Below are 18,661 nucleotides of genomic sequence, written 5' to 3'. Positions count from 1 at the left end.
GCAGGAATCACCCCTGACTGAGCTCTGCGGCGTAAGACGACGTTAATGACAAATGCAGGGAGAGGTATCCCGCACGGTCCCTGACAGCTCGGGTAATTAAACAAATATCGCTCATGCTTACTCTGGGGGATTCTCCCCTGGGTCAGTGTCAGTGAGGAATGACTGACTTGGATACTGTATTCCCCCTGTGGGTGCGCACACACTATACACACATACAACCGTACAATACACCTGCACTCTCAGAAGCAGTCACACACACTGGAGGCTGCAGCAGTTTGCTGTCAGTGGGCCTGGAGTTCAGTCATACCGCCAGCAGAGATGCTGCTCTCTGTCAATAGGGTGTCACCTCTGTCAGTAGGGCTGCTCTTCTGTTAAAAGGGCTATAGGAGACTACAGAGGGCCACAGAATGGAAAGTTTTACACTGTGTAACACAGTAGCAAAGTCTACAAGGTGAATCACAGCCATGAAGTGGGCTTTCACCTGGATCCAAGGTACGTTCAATCCTATTGTCATGTCTCACCGCCATGCTCTCATGTCCTCACAATAATAATAAAAATAATTCCCGAATGATGATAGCAATGATACACAATATGCCATTTCTAAACTGCAACAAGTGTATAAGAGTGTGACCACTCTTCGCTGGCGGTGACTACTCTTCTGGCTCACAGCAGTCTGGGTCATATTTCAGTTTCTTGCTTAAACTGTGGGCCTAGGGGGGGACAGGTCCTATATTCACATCTATCTCTACACTTTAGCTGATAATAAATACTGCAGTTGCATTCAGGAATTTAGCTTGCTAAACCGTCAGTTGATGTTGTAGCTGTAATATTTACACCAGTCTCCACCGCTATTAATCATTCCACAGGGTTCAGTCCTCCCTTTTCTCTTCTCTGCTGCATAACTCTGTCAGGCACCTGCAGTTGCCGAGGTAACAGCTGGAAATAAACATCTGACAACAAGGTGGCGAGCGTCACTAGTCCCTCAAGCAGTGGTGCTGCCCCCTTTGGGGGAGGAGTGAAACTGCAGCTACCCCCGAGCCTGCAGGTTAACCCCCTACTCCAAGCATCCATTCCTGGTCCCTCATTCTCCCTGGGTGCTCCCCCTTGGCACAGCTCTGCTGATCCTCTCTGGCAACCTCACTACAGTTTAACTTTTCTACTCACTGGAGGAGCTGTGTGGCCCGATCGATGCAAAAAGGCTGTTTGTGTCAAAACCTTGTTAAGCGCGTTCGCAGCTGACCTAACAGAATGAGGGCAAGTTCTGTGAATATACTGCGGAGATGCCTGTCTTTATGCAAACCTTATGTGTCTCGTTTAAAACATTACTGAGGAAAAACCAGGAGGTTCAAAGACTTGTAAAAAACAATGTACCAGAACATTGTGGTAATTAAAATATTCCTTCTTCTGCAGAGGGTGACGGATTTCTTTAAAGACAACTTAAGCGAGGCGTCTCAGAGGCCAAGCCTGAGGCAAGAGCTCTTTATTACCCAGCCATCCAATGCAGTCATTTCTTCATCCTAGCTGTTGATCAGTTAATGAACAAGTTCATAAAAAGGTAATGGGGCAGTTACCGTGGGTACAACAGGTGTTCCCCCTCAGCTCCAGCTGAGGTCAAAAGTTCACCACGTTACCTCAAGTGGGGCTCAGAAGTCAGAGGCGTCGTGTGGCAACAGCGCCACCTCTCTGCAGAAAGCGGAGCAGCAGGGAAGGGACAGTCTGTATGAGGAGCAGGAGAGGCCCGCTCTTCACAGGAAAGGGAACAGATGCTCACCTTTGGATGTCACTCCGATGGGCCCGATGCAAACAGGTAATGTGATGCAAACACAAACATCAGTGAAATCAGGTCAGAATGAGTGCGTGTACAGAAAGGGCATTTAATCATGAATAATAGGCAAAACACAGAAATACAGTGCTGGGAGATCTGTTCCCCTTCCAGCGCCATCTGCCAGAAAGTGATCCATGTGAATTTGTGAAGTACTGGGACATTCTAGCCTAAGCCCATCTGTACCGTAGACAAGACATAAAGTTAAGTAAAGGCTAAGTAAAAAAGAAAAAAATACAAAAAAAGGTCCAACAGAACAGGACAAGCAGTCTCCTGTTTGGGATTTTACAGTGCCATTCATGGCCTAAAAGGAAGACACGTGTTCAACACCAGCCTCCCAAAATTCAGCTCAGTATGTGAGCTGAAAGAGGAGCTCATGTTGATATGTGTGTTTGTGTACATTCCAGCAGAACACCCTCGCAGTTGTTCACAGAACACAGAAGTAGTCCCTGGTGAGATCTGTATTCTGTTCTCTTGGATAAAAAAAAAATGCTTTGTCCTGTTGACACCAGTCACAAGTGCGTCTGTGGTCTGGGGGGTAGGAGGACGGTATTGGGGAGAGGTATGGAACTGTGTGTGCGGTAGGGTGGGGTGGCACCCCTCTCAGGTCACTTGCTGTGGGACACCCTGCTCAGGCAGGCGAGCCGGTAGGCCGGCCGGTCCCTCATGTCCAGCACGCAGTCCCTCACCATCTCCGCGAACATGGAGGGCCACAGCTTGTGCAGCGCATCGCCCTTCACGTTGGTGTCGGACGCCCTCTGCACCAGGCCCCGCAGGTACTGCCGCACCATGGCCGCCCGGTCCGAGGCCTCCGGGGCGCCCTCCTGTGGCGGAGTGAGGAAACGGGGGGGGTCAGGCTCGGGGAGAGAGGGCACGGGGGGCAAGTTTCAATGCATAGCATAGGGATGTTACAGTGTGCTGCTAAATGTACCAGCTAGTCACAGAGACAGAGAGCTTTAAAAATAAAGAGGCCAGTGCCGTGAGGATGACACCGCTACAGACGCCAAGTCTGCAGTCAGAGACACCTGTCCCTGCACAACTGACTGCGTCTCCTCCCGGGACCCCAGGCCCGTGCGGATGACACGCAGCAGGTGCTGGTCTTAGAAGCTAAGCGGGGGTGACGCGCTGTTACCACGGAGCCCTCGGCACCGCCGTCCCGCATGGGGTAGTTGAAGAGCGCCCGGTTCAGGCCCTCCCCCAGCAGCTTGCCGTTGTCCCGCAGCTCCTCCGGGCTCAGCCCCGCCCGCCGCCCCCGACCCTCCAGCAGGAACTGCAGCTGACGCTTCCTACGGGGGAGGGGGGGGCAGAGAGGCAGAGGAGGAGAGAGGGAGGGAGGGTGATGGAAAAAGAGATGTGTAGGAGGGGGCAACGGAGAAGGGGGAGGGAGAGAGGGACAGAAAGAGAAGGAGAGAGATGTGAATAGGGAAGGAGAAACAGGGAGGGGGAGAAGTGAGAAGTGAGGAGTGAGAGAGGGAGAGCGGTGGGGGAAAGAGAAAGAGGGAGAGAGGCAGGGGGATAAAAACGGGGACGGAGAGAGAAACCGAGAGGTAGAATGAGCAGTGTGATGAATCAGCACTCCTCAAACTCTGCCTGTCCTGACGTCGCAGGAGATTTAATGCGTGCGCCGCAGAGAGCTGTTCCCTAATTATTTCAATCAAGAAAACAAACCTCCGAAAGCGGCAAATTAATGCATCAGGGAGCGATATCAAAGAGCACAGCACCATGCGCTGCGGTCTAAATACAGACAGCAGAGACAGCGCTTCCTCTCCTGGGAATGGCTGGAGGAAGGAGAGCAGGCCTGAACGAAACTCGCGCGAATATAGTCGTGAATAACAATACAGGGAACGATGACAAGCATGTCAAGACAAGGACGTCAGAGGCTGACATCTGAATGGGAGTGAGGGCGAGAGGGCGAGACACGTCTGCGGGGCAGCATGAATTATAATTCCCCCATTAGCTCTGCGGCTCGGCATTCTGGGGCCTGTCAAAGGCTTCCTCTGTCCGAAATCTGATTGTTTTCACAGTAATCGACAGGATCTGCTTTGCTGCTCTAACAGGAGGAGAAGATGGTGATGTTTGCATTGTTTCTGTGAGGGGTGAGGTGTGACGGGGGGGGGGTTGGGGGGTTTAGCGGACAGCAGACCGCCGTGAGAGAGATTCCAAGGGTGTAGGGCATGCCCATTCCAAGGGCATCCTGGGAGCATTATTAGGGTGGGGGGAATCGGGCAGTTATATCCCAGCATCACCGCGTTTGGGAACCACTTACTGAACTTCCATCATGAGAGGAGTCAGCAAGTGCGGGTGTTTTTGTCACAGTGCCAGAGTACAGACCGGCACTGTGCGGTCGCAGAAAACAAAAAACAAAAACCGAACAAAGCCGCAGATTGTATTACAGCATCTTTTTAAAAAATCAGCGTCGAGACTGAGAGTTGATCCTTTTATTGCGATTTATTCGGCGACCGGCTGTGTTTCCATTTCGGCAGCCACGTTTGTACAGATGTAAAGCGGACGGGAACATCATTAAAGGATGTTACATCAAACGTTCCTGTCTTATCTATCACTGTTAATCTAATGACACAGAGCACTGCAGCAACACGTCCAACAGTGCTGGTGCCAGAAGAGGGGAATCATCGTTTTGGCTCAGGCTCCGGGCTAAAATACCTGGTGGGATCAGCGAGTGTGTGTGTGTGTGTGTTTGAGAGAGAGGGGGACAGAAGGAGGCTGGATCCACTGTATTTAAAGGAGGGCAGGGAGGAGAAACCACATGCATCACCACACAGCAGGTCTCACTGCGGTACATTCCAGATGCAACTTAGCTGCATGATTGTGCACCCTAGAGTAGCCACCCGGCTGCAGATACAGGCCGACCCTGAGTGGAAGGGCCAGAGCAGCCGCTATATCCACTATCCATAATCAATTACATCCACTATAATCGACTATACCCTTTAATCTATTACACTTTACTGCGTTTGGGATAGAAATACTAAAATGAACGGATATGAAGTACATCCTTTACAGCTTCTAGAAGCTGCTTAGAGACAGAGGAAGCTGTCACTGAAGAGCCCAGCCAATGTTACTGAATGAGGACTGAGAAGATGGATGACAGTAACTTTTGTGAACAAATTACAGCTTGTTCAGAAATATATATCTTCTCAAAAAACGCTCTCAGAGTACAAAAAGGCCAAGTTCTTCCCATGTGTGAAGCTCTTATTGTCTGTATGTCAGTACAAACACTTGCAAAAATAGGTCTACCGTTACAGTTAATTATATCATGAAATAAAGCCAAGTTACACTGAACAGTTTGGTTATATCTCGCTTTTCTGCGGGCCACTCTGTGTTTATTGTATTTTATAGGGCAACAACTATATTTCCATAAATTTCGTTGCATTAATTACACTGAGGTAGAGTTTCTGTTTTGCCTGTTGTTCCCTTGTCTGTGGGAAGCCGTCATGATTTCGTGTTTAGACGGGGTGCAGCACAAACCCCTCTCAGGTGCCCGCCTGGCTAATGAGTCAGCCACGAGGTGAAGCCTGGGGCACACTTCACAGTTTTGCTTCAGGTGAATCTCACAAGTCGAATTTCCAAGAGCTGTTTGCGATCTTCCAATTTAATAATCTATCAGCAAGTTATTGCATTTTCTAATTCTAAGTTGAGAGAGTCAAACACATTTAAGTAAGCCAAGTAAGTTTGTTTTTATTTCCTGTAGTCTGGTTTCCGTAACTTTTGTCTATGGACAAAAAAATGTGAGTTTCCCTGAATCAGCCCAAATGTAAATACACATAAGCCTCTGACATTTCACTCTATCCCCTGTACACTTAAGTCTTTCAAACAATGCAGGCAATTAATTTGTCTTCACTGGGAGGTGTGACTGCTTCTCAATGTATATTAGTGTGAGCTGTGATCTTTGGGGGGGAAAAATGATTCTGTGTGTGCCTCACTGTGTATACCTAAACTTACCATCTGTATGAGGTGAAAATAGAAAAAAGATTTTGTAATAATGTCAATTAACTCCAATTTATTTTAAAATTTAAATACTGTAAAAAAAATGTCATTTATCTTCACTACTCTGTAACAATCTGCAAATCTACTTTTTAGATTTTTTCCACAGATTGTATCAAGAAGTCGTGAATTATGACAGAAACATGAATTATGTTGGAATTTATCGCAAATTATGTTGTGAATTATGACAGAAATGTAAGATGCCTGTGTAGACAAGATGCATGTCAAACCGGATGCATCTGTTTGTGGAGTTACTGGATTGCTGTGGCAATTGCAGTGTCCCTCCAATGACCTTTGGCAAAACGTGTTTGCATCAGCAAGTTATTAATCACACCGTCCAACACATATGTGATTTTCTTTTTCATGAGGCTACAGCACTTTCCTAAAAGGCATGAAGATAGCACAGCCCAAGGTGCCTTCCCTCTAAACAATCAGCACACCTTTCTGTTCTGCCACGGATGTTCCTGTTCAGAATGCCTGCTGGTGGGCAACTAGGCTTTATCACCTACCTGGCAGTTGCTAGTATTGAGAGGCAAAACAATACTTGTGTGCTGAGTCTTTGGAGAGGGAGAGTTTTTTGATACAGATGGCTGGAGCCCTTGGGCTAAAGCCAGATGCTTTAGCTTGTGTGTGTGTGTGTGTGTATACACACACATATATACATGACCCAATTTTCTTATTCCAGATTTTAGGCTGAAGAAATCATCGACAGGTTGTGTATTCTAAACTTCCCAGACATCATCTCTTCAACTGCACCCAAGCATTCAAAATTCCAATCACTGGTGCCATCTGACACCTGTCTGCTCTATGACGTCAGACAGGATGAATCAACACTGGCCGCTTTACTCATGAGTGGACGACATCCAAGAAAGAATGCATTCAACTTTGTTAAGGACACAGGCGGATAAGCAAACGGTACGAAGTATAAAGGCAAGACAGAGGTGCTTGTATGCATTATCAGAACTAATGTATGTAATATGTCACATCAATTTGATGAGAACAATGACAACACACAGAAAACGGCTGTATGCATGCCCAGCTACCAGGAAGCTGAGGTCCGCTTTACGAAACGTATGGAAAGTATCACTCCTATGTAAGCCGGTGCCACAGACCCACATCAGAGCATCTGGAGTACCCAAGCGCATTCTCACATAGCTCCCACTGAGACAGTGGGCAAGCAACGTCCACCTGAGCGCAAACATTCAGCAGCCGCCAACCCCAGGAAGCGCTTTATGATGTCACAATGAAACACAGTCATGTGCCTCGCCTTAAACCTGAATGCCACACCATCTCCTGAAGGAGGGAAAGAGGGAAGAGTTCCAGCGGCTGGAAGAGCTCAAACATTTCTTCCACGCTCCTCTCCAATGCGCCCTGAGACGTTTCGGTAATCCCACGGAGAGGAAAAGTAAACCTGGACAGATTAGAGGACCTGCCATTTTTTTCCCCCCCCGCTCTCTCACATGCGAGGCAATCAGGGGGCCGCTGACAGCTGGGAGCGAGTGCTGGCATGTGCCTGAGCGAGAGCCACACATACCTGTGCGCGCATACTGGCAGGCCTGCACCCATATGCAAACACCGCACTCAATAACGCTTATATACACTACACGCAGCCACACACGCAGCCACACACACAGCCGCTGAACCGCTGAGAAAATGGCACCCGGCACAGCGGGCGGTATTCGTTCATTCACCACAGCGTCTGCTCGAGTGCGCTGGTTCGGAATCGCGTTACACAACTGTAGGGCTTTTGAGAGCAGCGGAGCCTCCGTGCTTGTTTCACGATTATGAGCAAAGGATTTGTGCTCACCAAATTTACCTGAAAATGACACAAAATTGAGCGTGGAGAGAGTGCTTCTGTCTCCCACTGTCCTCCATGACAAAAACACAAACTTTTCCCTATGGTATCGCTGGAGTACACACCACCCCTCAGACAAAAACGCGTAATGGCCAGAGGGAAATGGCTTTGGCAAATGTCAGAAGTCTGAGTGTACATTTCAGCTAATATAGCGCATATCACAAAGCATTGAAATCTCACCACAGACCAATTCAGAAAAAAGTAGCTCACGGTATATAATTCTAGCAAGTCGCACCTTTTTAAAAACAGCAAGGCAGATCTGAACATCAGTAACAACTCTCCCCAAGCAGTTTTGGAAATATTCGACTCCCCTTTCCCCACATCAAGCACAGCGAAAAATGAAGTTAAAAGCATAAACCAAAACAGGAAGTGAGGGTTAATTTAATGGGGCGTGCAGTAACACCCCCCTCCTCCTTTTTGTTTGTGAGATATGAAACTTCAGCGCTGCCCTGACAGGGTGGGCTCGGACTCCAGCGCAGCGGTTATGGATGGGGTGTGACCTGGGCGATGCCGTGTTTTGCTGCGCGCGGCGGCGTTTCCAGCGGCTGGGAGTGATATATCTGAGGCGGCGCGGGCTGGCTTGGGAGAGGAATGCATGCGGGTGCCAGGTACCCGCCCTGCCCTGGGGACACGGTGCACAGCTCCCTGGCTCCACAGCACCAGGTTTCGGCTCACCAGGGACCTGCGGTTGCAGCCCCCCCCCTCTTGCTTTCAGACACTCGCATGAGGGGACGGTGAGGCACTCTGACCAGGAACTGGCTGCTGGTGCTCGATTCACTTCTGGGTGTGAGGAGCAGGTTTGGGGCTCTGTTACGGCAGGATTCACTGTGGAATGCCACAGACCTGCAGTTAAAGTAACCCCCCCCCCCCCCTTTTGGACACTGGTGTCAGAGGACTGTGAGGCACTCTCACTGGGTGCTGGTTGTTGGCTTCTTGATTGGTTTCTGAGCAAGGGACTCAGCATAGAATGCTGCAGAATCACAGTTAAAGCACGCCTGTCTGCTCTTGGACACTCATGTCAGGGGGATGGTGAGGTGCTCAGATTGGGTGCCGGGTGCTGGTTTGGTTTCTGGAAGGAGGGAGCGGGTACAAGGCCTGGTGCGGGTGGGACTCACCGGGACTCCTCCAGCAGCAGCAGAAGACGGCACCGCGGGGTCTCTGTGGCGGCAATGTGGCCTAGCGTTCCAAACAGCCTCTCCGCAGCCACCGTGTCCTCCATGGTCACCTGTTACACACACACACACGGGGTCACCTCGGGAGGGGGACGTCAGACAGAGCAGCAGTACGCATACAACACTGACTTTCCATAGCGCCCCAGAGCTCAGTGTTGCAGTCTCTTGATTGGACCATGCCGTACCTCCACGCCGTTGACCTTCTGCAGGTTTAAGTGGTGGAGCCGGTAGATGACGAAAGGCCGCCACAGCGCCAGGCCCACCGCCGGGTTCCCCTCAGGGTGCACGGTCAGCTGCTCCAGCCGCTTCACCTGGGCCAGGGCCGCAAACTGCGCCAGCCGGCTGATGTTGGCCTCCAGGAAGATGAGGTGCTGCGAGGACCGGAGCAGACGGAGCCCTATTGGTCATTATGTCAGTGGGCGGGGCTGACAAAAAGGCCCACCTGGCTTTGAAATGTAAACTTGAAATGGTCTCACCACTAGGTTGGGGAACTTGACCCGGATGCGGGGCAGCGTTGGCACTATGGCGTCGAAGTGGATGTAGCGGAAGGTGATGATGGTGACGGCGCCCGCGGTCTGCACGCCCCAGCCTCGCTCCAGGGCCTCCAGGGCTCCCAGCCCGAACAGGCGGAGGGTGTCCCCGTCCAGCTCAGCCAGGTGGCTGTCCGACAGGGACAAGCTCTGCACGCTGGCGCCCCCTGCCTCGGAGGACCTGCAACAACACACCAACACCGCTGCCTGTGAGGCCTGGAGTCAGTACCTACATCCCTGCTGATTTAAACACAGTGTCCAGATATCAGCATTGGATTACAAGCGAATGCAGAAAACAGTTTTTAATGGATGATCACCAGATAGCTGGGACGTTGAATTAAACATTTATCTTCTGGTGCTGTTTATGTGCAATCTGTTCTCCTAACAAAAGTGGAAGTGCCCTCCCATGATAAGGGAGGCGTGAGACCAGCAGGGCTAGACGGGTCTCAGGGACACGGAATCACCTTCCTGGAGCCCGGCTCCTCCGCCCCGCTGTGAACGTGCAAGAGGATCATATGCCAGGAGTCCTGGCAGTGGATGGGCTTCTTTAATACCTCCATCAAAGAACTGCACTTAAAAATACCAAGGATCTAGTAGGTGCGGGCTCTTAAAAGCTAACACAGAATCAAACACGCAAATCAAACACGTTACCATTACTCCAATCTAAAATATTGTGCCCCTAGAATCATGTGCATTAATTTCAAGCAGTCATCAGCTAATTTGTCAGCCAGTGGGTACAGTGGGCCTGATCAAAGAAGACTGGCACTCAAACGGCCCATACAAGGACATCATTGTGCTACCCAGAAAACCTGATCTCACCCGCTAGGACATCCCTTTCAGGGACCGCGGGGGAACTGCATCCCTTCTCCTTATCTACGCAGGACTTTGCGGTTCATTTAAGACTCCACCAGATACGTCCTGAGAAAGAGGACAAGGAGGGAGAGAAAAACCAAATGCTAAAGAGTCAGTGGAGCTACCCTGCTCCTCTAAGGGAACAGTCAGAGCACTGTACTGTGCAATGAAGGCCTGGATGGAAGTATAAGGCCTGAGACAGAGAGAAGCTAACGAGACAGGACGAAGGTACATGACAGATGGAGATAGGTCAAGTATGTTTAGACAGAAGAGGAGGCGGGGAAACTAAATCAGTGAGTTAGGTTTCAGGGCATTTACAGTGCAGCACACATAAAGTGTGATGACATCACACTAGCATTTTCCTATTTTTCAAGAGCCTGTCTACACTGAACAGAGCCGCTTGTGAAAAACAGCATACATTTCAAGAAGATACTGTATATCTGCACTGATGTAGGTACTCATGCAGCTCCCAACAGCATCATCTTTACATCCTCAACAGTATAGTGGAACATTATGTAATGTAATGTAATGGACTTAACTTGGAGGATTCACTAGACTCAAGTCTGTGCCATACAATAATCAATAGTGAGTAAAACATTAAACGTTACAGAGTCCAAAGGGAATGTATCAAGAAAGAACATAAAAAGCACTAAATACACAGGAATTCCAGTTTTAAAGCAGAATGGGGCATCCCCAAAAGAGTTCATGTTGCCCACTCAGCTACAGTACATATCCTTAATGCATTGTCATTCAGGTTTCAAAATATATGCTTGAGCATTTCTCTCTAAAAGCTTTTGAGGGAAAAATATCTGTATGCTATATTCATGTACTGGTGTACTGAGCTCTTACTTCCTGAAATATTCTTTTGAGCTGACTTCCAAATCTGCCACAGAAATGCACAGTGCCACTTAATAAATGATCACTGAACAGAGGAGGTCTTTCATTAGTGTGTACTTCAAATGGGTTTTCAAAAAAGGACATCCTCCTCAGAGTATTTTGGCAATATTCAGAAGAAATTCCAGATAACGCCACAGAAAATTTACAGTGCCCAAAGATAAGCCTTAAATACACAACATAAATATATGTGTGCCACAAACCATACAACTGAATAATGACGTGTGGAATTTGGCTGGCAACATTCAGTCGAAGTCTTAAAATAACAAGAGCCATCACAGACCCGGTGTTATGTGCATTGCAGATTAAACAGGGTCATGTTTCGGGCGAGCTGGCGTCTGACACTGACTGATGGTCTCGGAATATCTGCAGTCAGGTAGGACGGAGGCCGCTGGCTACAGAGAGGCTCCACAGGGTGTGTGTGTGTGTGCGTGTGCGTGTATGTGTGTGTGTGTGTGTGGGGCGGGCAGCTGCAGGTATCATCGCACGCTTTGAGAGACCCCTGGCGCTGTGGCGTATCAAGAGACAGGCGGGCACCTCGTGCTGAAAGACACCTCTAAGCTGGAGGATACGCTGCACCTCTCAGAGCCAGGGCGGCAGGGCCACTAGATCACCCCTGTTTCAGGGCATGCAGGGGGCCACCACCGGGCGGTGTGCGGATACACACAGTGCCACTGTCCCCTCACCCCTCTCCCCGGCCACCTGGACGACAGCCACAATCGCACTCTCCCTCGTGTCCCTTACTGTACCTTGAAATCTCCCCTGGTGAACAGCCAGGAGCATTTATCTCTAGGCCCCCAAATCCCCTCCTGAAATATGCACAACAATCAGGAATATGCCCCGACAGTCACAACAGCGGAATTACTGATGATTCCGAACACATGTGGCCCCGACCTAACTGCATTAAGCGCGATTAGCGTTTCCGAAATCATTACGCTGAAAACAAATGGGAACTAAATTCATCCACTCGACTTAACAGGGGCTTAAACCAAACATTTAGTCTTTTCAGAATGCCGCTGAGGTCTTCCTCACAGGGGCTGGGCCTGGATACACACGGGGTGACAGGCAGCGTCGTACTGACAGAGTCACAAAATGGACAGCCACAGATGTGGCTCTGGGATACATCACGTCAACATCACTCACAGTCAAGAGCCACAGCCGCTAATGTGCGCAATCACTCGCTTCCGTGGGAGATGATGGAATCATTTCCCTCACCGTTACTATGGTCCTTGTTTATTTTCTTTCTTCCCGAATATGTATTTTTTTTAATCTAGTTCAAGTAACATGTGAGGAACCTCATATTTTCTCAATATGGTTTGGTTTGATAATAAGATAATATGATTTGGCATGGTGACCAGCAGGTGTCTGTGATTTTCTGGTTCAAAACACCGTCTCTCCAAACATCTTCAGCCATCCTGATAACATTCTTCAGATATGTGCCCTTGCCAGTTCACTCAGTTCCGTCTCAACTAAAATGTATTGAATTAATTCATAAATAGCATGTGGATATGGCTGACTCCACACGCGGCTTCATCTCAGGATTGAGTTTCTGGGTAATAACTCTTCACTCCCACTCCTTTGCACACCTCCCTCTGTCAGAAGGGACATCGAGAACATCTCCGTACTTGGACAAGCACAGAAACGGGGACTGCCTCTCTAGACTGACAGTCTCAAATGTCCTTTGCATTCCTGAGTGGAAATTTGTTTCGTTCAAAGTCAATTGGGCTGTGACCTCTCTGCTCTGCAACATTCAAAGGAGAGTGACTGACAGCTTCTTTGGGGCAGGATACATGTTCTCCAGTGCCTAACTGCCTCTGTTGAGGAGGCCACCCCCTGGAGCATGTCTGTAGTGTCTACAGGCAGGAGCACTCTTCTGCTGATTGCTGTGCTATTCCCCATTCCCAAACACACACATGCGCGTACACACACACACACACACACACACACACACACACACATAAAATCACACAGCCCCCTGACACTTCATTCAACCACACTGTTGTGATGCTAACTACATCTACATGAGTCCCAACAGAGGTGACATCATGCATTTTTCTTTACCTGTTAAAGTGCAGGCCAATTTGAACAAGTCATACAACATAAATTACTGCACCAGCAGAAATGTACAGGCAGTACAGTAAATACAGCACATCTACAAAACTGATTTATGTAAAACATAATATACCAGCTCCGAACGCTTAGCTATCTGCATGAAGTCAGCCAGAGTTCATATATTTGAGTGTGCCAGGTTCAGTATTTGACACTCAAAACGAGTATAAATCTACACACATTCCATTGTCATTTTTCTGAATATATTGAAAATTCCAGGCAGTTTAAAGGTAGTAGTCGGCTTGACAAAGATTAAGGTTTTCAGTGCATACTGTAACACTCCATCTAACCTTGACAACCACCATGTCACAAGTTACGCAGAAAGCAGCGGCGTCCAACACAAGCCAGCAGAGAGGTTTGAGTTTTGCAGGACGCGGTGCATTTGCACAGAAGAGGTCAGGCCGTGGCACACGTGTTTTCCACAGCAGGCGTTCAGTGACGGCAGCGTGCCTGCAGACTGTAGCAGCTGTTGTGCGGCTGATGTGATGATGGAGCGGAGGGAGGCCTCGGGGATCTCCCAGGGAAAACTCTACGCCTCCACAGAGCCAGACAGCGTCAGAATCCAAGGCAGCGCGGCCCATCGCAAGGCAGAGCGTCTGCTCTCTTTCACCGAATCAGACGGGACCGTGCTGGACCGACACCGACGCTGGCAAAGTGCTAATGCTTCACGCGTGACAGTACCCGTCTGTTATTCTAGTGCACGGGCTAGCGAGTGGTGTAACCAATGTAGAACAGGCTTCGCCATCTTTTACGAAAAGGTAACACAATTGTTACTGCTTTTTCTTGCCACGTTTACTTGTTAACCCCTGTCCTGCCAAGGCAGACATGAAAAATGCCAAGTTTAGCTCAGTCTATTTTATGTATGAAGCAGCCAGCAACAAAAGAGCAGTTGTGTCATACTAGGCCTCTGCTGTAGCCAAGTTCAAAACAACTTAACAATCTTCAGACCACTGAAGGAGAAACTCATTCGGTCTGTGTTGTTGCTCAGGAGCAAAGCAGGAAAATTGTCCTCTTTGAGACCGATCGCAGGAGCCCTTGTGCGAGCCACCGCGTCCCTTCTCATATTAATCCCTCCTAATTTAGTTCCCCCCCCGCACGGCGCCCGGAGGGAACACCTCCCTCGCTTTTCTGCCTCGAGGTAGGGTTACAGTAGGGCTTCGTTTCGGGACCGACACTCCGCACCGGTGGCAGTGACGCCAGCCAACAGAGGGCCCGCTCAGAAACGTAAATATCGCGCCATAAGCCCTCTGCTGCAAAGCAATATGATATAACGTCCCAGAGGCAAGTCTCCGTGAGCCTATGGTATTAGGCATGTCTAACAGAAAACAGGCCTCTGCCCGGGAGTGCGATGACTGGTGGTCCCAGGCAAGGCAGGACAGTTAATGGAGGAGCTCCGAATACACGGACCGCAGCATCCATGGAGGAAATGGGAATGCTAATCCTTCCCGCAGAGACAGCACAGGGGCGATGAGACTCAGATGAAGGATCCGGAGGATATACGCTATGGGCTACACAATATTAACAGCCCACCATATTAAGCAGCAGGGGAATGAGCGTAATAACCGTGTATTGTGCAGCTGGGCCTGTTTTAATCACACTGACTTTACTTACACTCGCTATGCGTGTACTGGGGTTGAGTGCATGACCTCACAATGGCCCTGAACATGTGCAGCTCTCAGGGGTCGACTGCATATAACAGCAGACTAATCCGCCCCAACATCATTTCCCAGTATGCATGATTATATCCTGGGGTTTATATTATTGTTATATATTTGTATCTTGGGGTATGCGGAGGTCTCCCACTAAGATGGATTGTATCAAAAAGTAAAGTACCTGGGGCCTCGCTGTGAGTGTGGCTCTCAGAGGGTACAGCACCTGAGGTACCCCTAATGAGCATGTCTAACAGAGGGTACAGTACCTGGGGTCCCGCGGGCTGCTTGGCCGACTGGACACTCGTAGTTTGCACTCGCTGCCCCCTGCTGGTCGCTCTGGCGCTCCCACTGGGCTCACCCGCCTGCGGGAACAGCACGCCTGTATCTGTGTCCTAGCTCCCACTCCCACAGACACTCACACACTTAATTGCACTCTCACTCCACTCCCACACCCACTCCCACGCCCATACTCACACACTCCCACACCCATTCCCACACCCACACCCGTTCCCCCTCCCACTTCCCCCTGCTGCAGCCTGCGTACCTGAGCTCGTCTGGGGACAGCTGCTGCGGGTGTCCGTTGGTCTGGGCGGGGCTGTGCTCGGGGCTCACCTCCTCCTTGGTGCCGTTCTGCGCTGGCAGCTCCAGACAGGCCTTGAGGCCCTCCCACTGCTGCGCTGCGTTGCGGATGGCCAGGCGACGCTTCTCCTGGTCACACAGCACAGGGGACACGCTAATGACAGGCACTTCAGCTGCAGACACACCAGAGACACGCGCCTTGCTAATCCCTGGGGACACGGTAACCTGCACACTGACCGGACGTCCCCAACAAAGCATAAAAAAGACCAGAGTAGGGCTGGTGGTCTCTCATCTTTGGTTAGTAGTCCATTCTCATGACTGGTCAATTTTGACATCGCCGTGCAATCGCTAGGCAACCCTAGCAAGACCACTACCCAGTCCAATTATGAAACTAAATTATGAAGCAACCAAATAAAGCTTTTTAGAGAGAGAGTAAAACAAGTCCACACAAGAGATATCTGTGGTGTGCTAACAGGGAGAAGTTCATATCTGGGAAAATCAAGGAAGTACAGGTTTCAAAATTCCATAGCTACACACAACAGGCTAACTTTCAGGTAAAGGACAATCCATTTTTGCTTTACCTATAAGGAAAACAATCAAACTGCAGTACACTTTGAAACATAAATTCCAAAAACTGAAGCCAAAGTACTGAATGCTGAAACACAGAGGAATCGCTTTAGGTGATTGCTTTAGCAAAGAGGAAATATTTATGCCAGCCACATCTTTCACTCGAGTGCCTCGGGTGGAGGCAATCTGTTATTTATTAATATGTGAAACAAATACATTCAGGGCACACCCAATGTAATGATTGGCCCATTCTTTTTTAAAAAGAAAGCAAGAATGTTAAAAATATATTGCAGGCTGAACAAAATAATTGATTTTATTGTCATTATTTGAGTACCTATGTAGCTCAACGGGTATGTAAAAAATAAAAACTGCTTCACAATTAGCATTCCTATAATTGGTGTTTACAGCATTCATGCAGATTACAGATTACTGTATTAATTTCGTACTTCTTCTTTTTTGTGGTAATGTTTTATTCTTTCTTATTTCTTGTTGCTATGGCATTTTTAATGGCCATTAAGCCCAGGCTGTCAGCTGTGCAATGCCTGCTGAGACCCTCTTCATTAGTACCGTATTGAAACTCCTAATGGATGAAAAACTGCTTCACTGCCCCTTGCTGTGTTGCTTTTGTTAGGGGATTTTTGTTGGTTTGGTGTGCCTTCAGAACGGTGGGCTCTAGTCACTGGGTGACGTCGGATCAATGCACAGGGACCAACAGAGATATCTGGGAATACTCAAGGTGCAGCACTGATTGGCAAGCCTCTGCGAACACAAATACAGCTGCACTGTGACACTGGAAAGGTGCATAGCTATTTGAATATTTTGACTGTGACCACAGGCATCCATGAAGCAGCAGCACTCTTTTCACACCCGCGTTCTGGCTTCGGTTTCGACTGCCATTACGTTTTAGGAGAAATGTTCTATGCCACCCTCGTGTTGACACGAAACTGAAGATCTCTCAATGGTGTGGTGTGCACTATTGCCAACAGCAGACACAAATGCCATAATAGGGATTAGTTTTAATGATATTTCTTTGTACTCTGGTATGTAATCTCCACCTTTTTGGCTCGACAGCTTCCTCAGTCACGCCTACAGACAAAAAAAAAGAGATGAAGAGGCCATACAATGTCAAAAGTTAAAAGTTAAATCAGGACAAAAATCCAAAGCAAAAAAGCAAAACTGAAATGAACTGGGTTTCAGATGAAGTTATGATCTCTGCATGTGCCTTACAACATCCCCCTCCCCCCTAATAGCTTCCTGTCAAACAGGAAGTAGCTTGGGGCTTCGAGCTACAGCATCGAGACGTTCCAGTTAGCTCCCCAAACTACAACATGAATCCATAGTCCATACTGACCAATGCCCTGAGGGACAGGCTGTGATTCTGCCAGTCGCAGAGGGGAACTCCGCCTCCAGACACAGGAACAGAACAGAGCATCATCACTATGGGAGCTCAGCTCCCTCATTCCCCTGGTCTCACTCAGCGATGGCCATGGGGGCCCCCTGCGCCCATGGTGGTGGCGGGAACAATGTTTTCCTTTCTCCCCTCTCTGTGTTTGGCTGGGAAGCGCTCAGGTGTGCCACTGTCCCGGGCTGAGGGGTGCTATGCGGAGCAGGCCGGGCCCTTTATGAGATAATGGCATTGCGTGATGCCCCACGAGACGCTACATTTCTCAATTCCTCGACAGGGACTGGCCGGATCGAAGTAGGGAGAAAAAGCAGACACACACACACATCTATATACACACACACACATACATAGACACACACACATGCGCACGCACGCACGCACACTCACCCCAACACCCATGTACAGAAACAGAACAAGAAGCTGTGCATTTTTTTTTATCTTGCAGCCAGGTGCAAACACAGCGATGATTAAACCTGATTTTCTTCAAGGAACAAAGAGTACAGCTTTCAGTGCCTTCTGGGCACCCACTTTAAGGAGCTGTCAGTCATTTCTGCGATACTACCTCAGTATGCATGAAAACACTGCAACATGTGTAATAGGGAGGCTGGCACTGCTGTTTAAAGCCACTTGTGGGCGGCAAGAAAAATGAGACCCAAATGTGCCAACCGGAGTGCATTTCAGAGGGTTTATCCAAGAGTCAAAGGGTTCTTTGAAGTCTTAAATTTAGGGAGGAGAAGTTCAAAATCTCATGACCTTTCACCAGTGAACAGAGCTCAATCAGAGGGCTGAGCAGCAGTTCTCAATCCCCGCATATTCGGTAATACATAACAAACGCAAAAGCGAAGGCCACAACTGAACAGCCAATGACAAGTCTCCTGTTTCACAGGGGGTCAGGTGGTAGAATCAAAGACCAAGGTGATCTGATTTCTTCAATATGAGGAGCAACAGGGTGTAAAGGTGCATTGCCTCTCTGTCTGAATACTTTCGCACTGGATCACAGAGCACAAGGACCTAACTGATAAACAACAGCATGTTCAAAAGGAAGCCTGGAGCTCTTCTAGGAAAAAACTGAAACCCAAGGAAAATGCTTGCATAAACACCCTTTGCAAGGGCCATTGACTCTGTGTGTTCTGGTTATGTACAACTAAAAACTTCCTCTGGGATCCATGTTCAAGTGCTTACTGATTTGTTTCCAGGGAACGTTCCAGAAATACTGTATGTAAAA

The 18,661-nt window shown here is 48.9% G+C and overlaps 1 protein-coding gene across 1 annotated transcript in view; it reads right to left on the bottom strand.

Moving 5' to 3' along the window:
• Nucleotides 1-2,275: 2,275 nt before the first annotated feature.
• The window catches only part of LOC118787722 (leucine-rich repeat-containing protein 49-like), a 40,680-nt gene continuing 24,294 nt past the window's right edge, over nucleotides 2,276-18,661 (bottom strand). The window contains exons 12-18 of the mRNA XM_036543356.1: nucleotides 15,430-15,593; nucleotides 15,152-15,247; nucleotides 9,325-9,559; nucleotides 9,034-9,219; nucleotides 8,792-8,901; nucleotides 2,955-3,108; nucleotides 2,276-2,646 (exon numbers count right to left, since the gene is read on the bottom strand). Coding sequence (XP_036399249.1) covers nucleotides 2,431-2,646; nucleotides 2,955-3,108; nucleotides 8,792-8,901; nucleotides 9,034-9,219; nucleotides 9,325-9,559; nucleotides 15,152-15,247; nucleotides 15,430-15,593 — 1,161 coding nt within the window. The 3' untranslated portion in view covers nucleotides 2,276-2,430. The remainder of the gene's footprint in view (nucleotides 2,647-2,954; nucleotides 3,109-8,791; nucleotides 8,902-9,033; nucleotides 9,220-9,324; nucleotides 9,560-15,151; nucleotides 15,248-15,429; nucleotides 15,594-18,661) is intronic.

This window comes from Megalops cyprinoides, chromosome 13, assembly GCF_013368585.1.
Source record: "Megalops cyprinoides isolate fMegCyp1 chromosome 13, fMegCyp1.pri, whole genome shotgun sequence".
In the NCBI taxonomy this organism is placed as follows: Eukaryota; Metazoa; Chordata; class Actinopteri; order Elopiformes; family Megalopidae; genus Megalops; species Megalops cyprinoides.
This window is presented reverse-complemented; position numbering and strand designations above follow the sequence as displayed.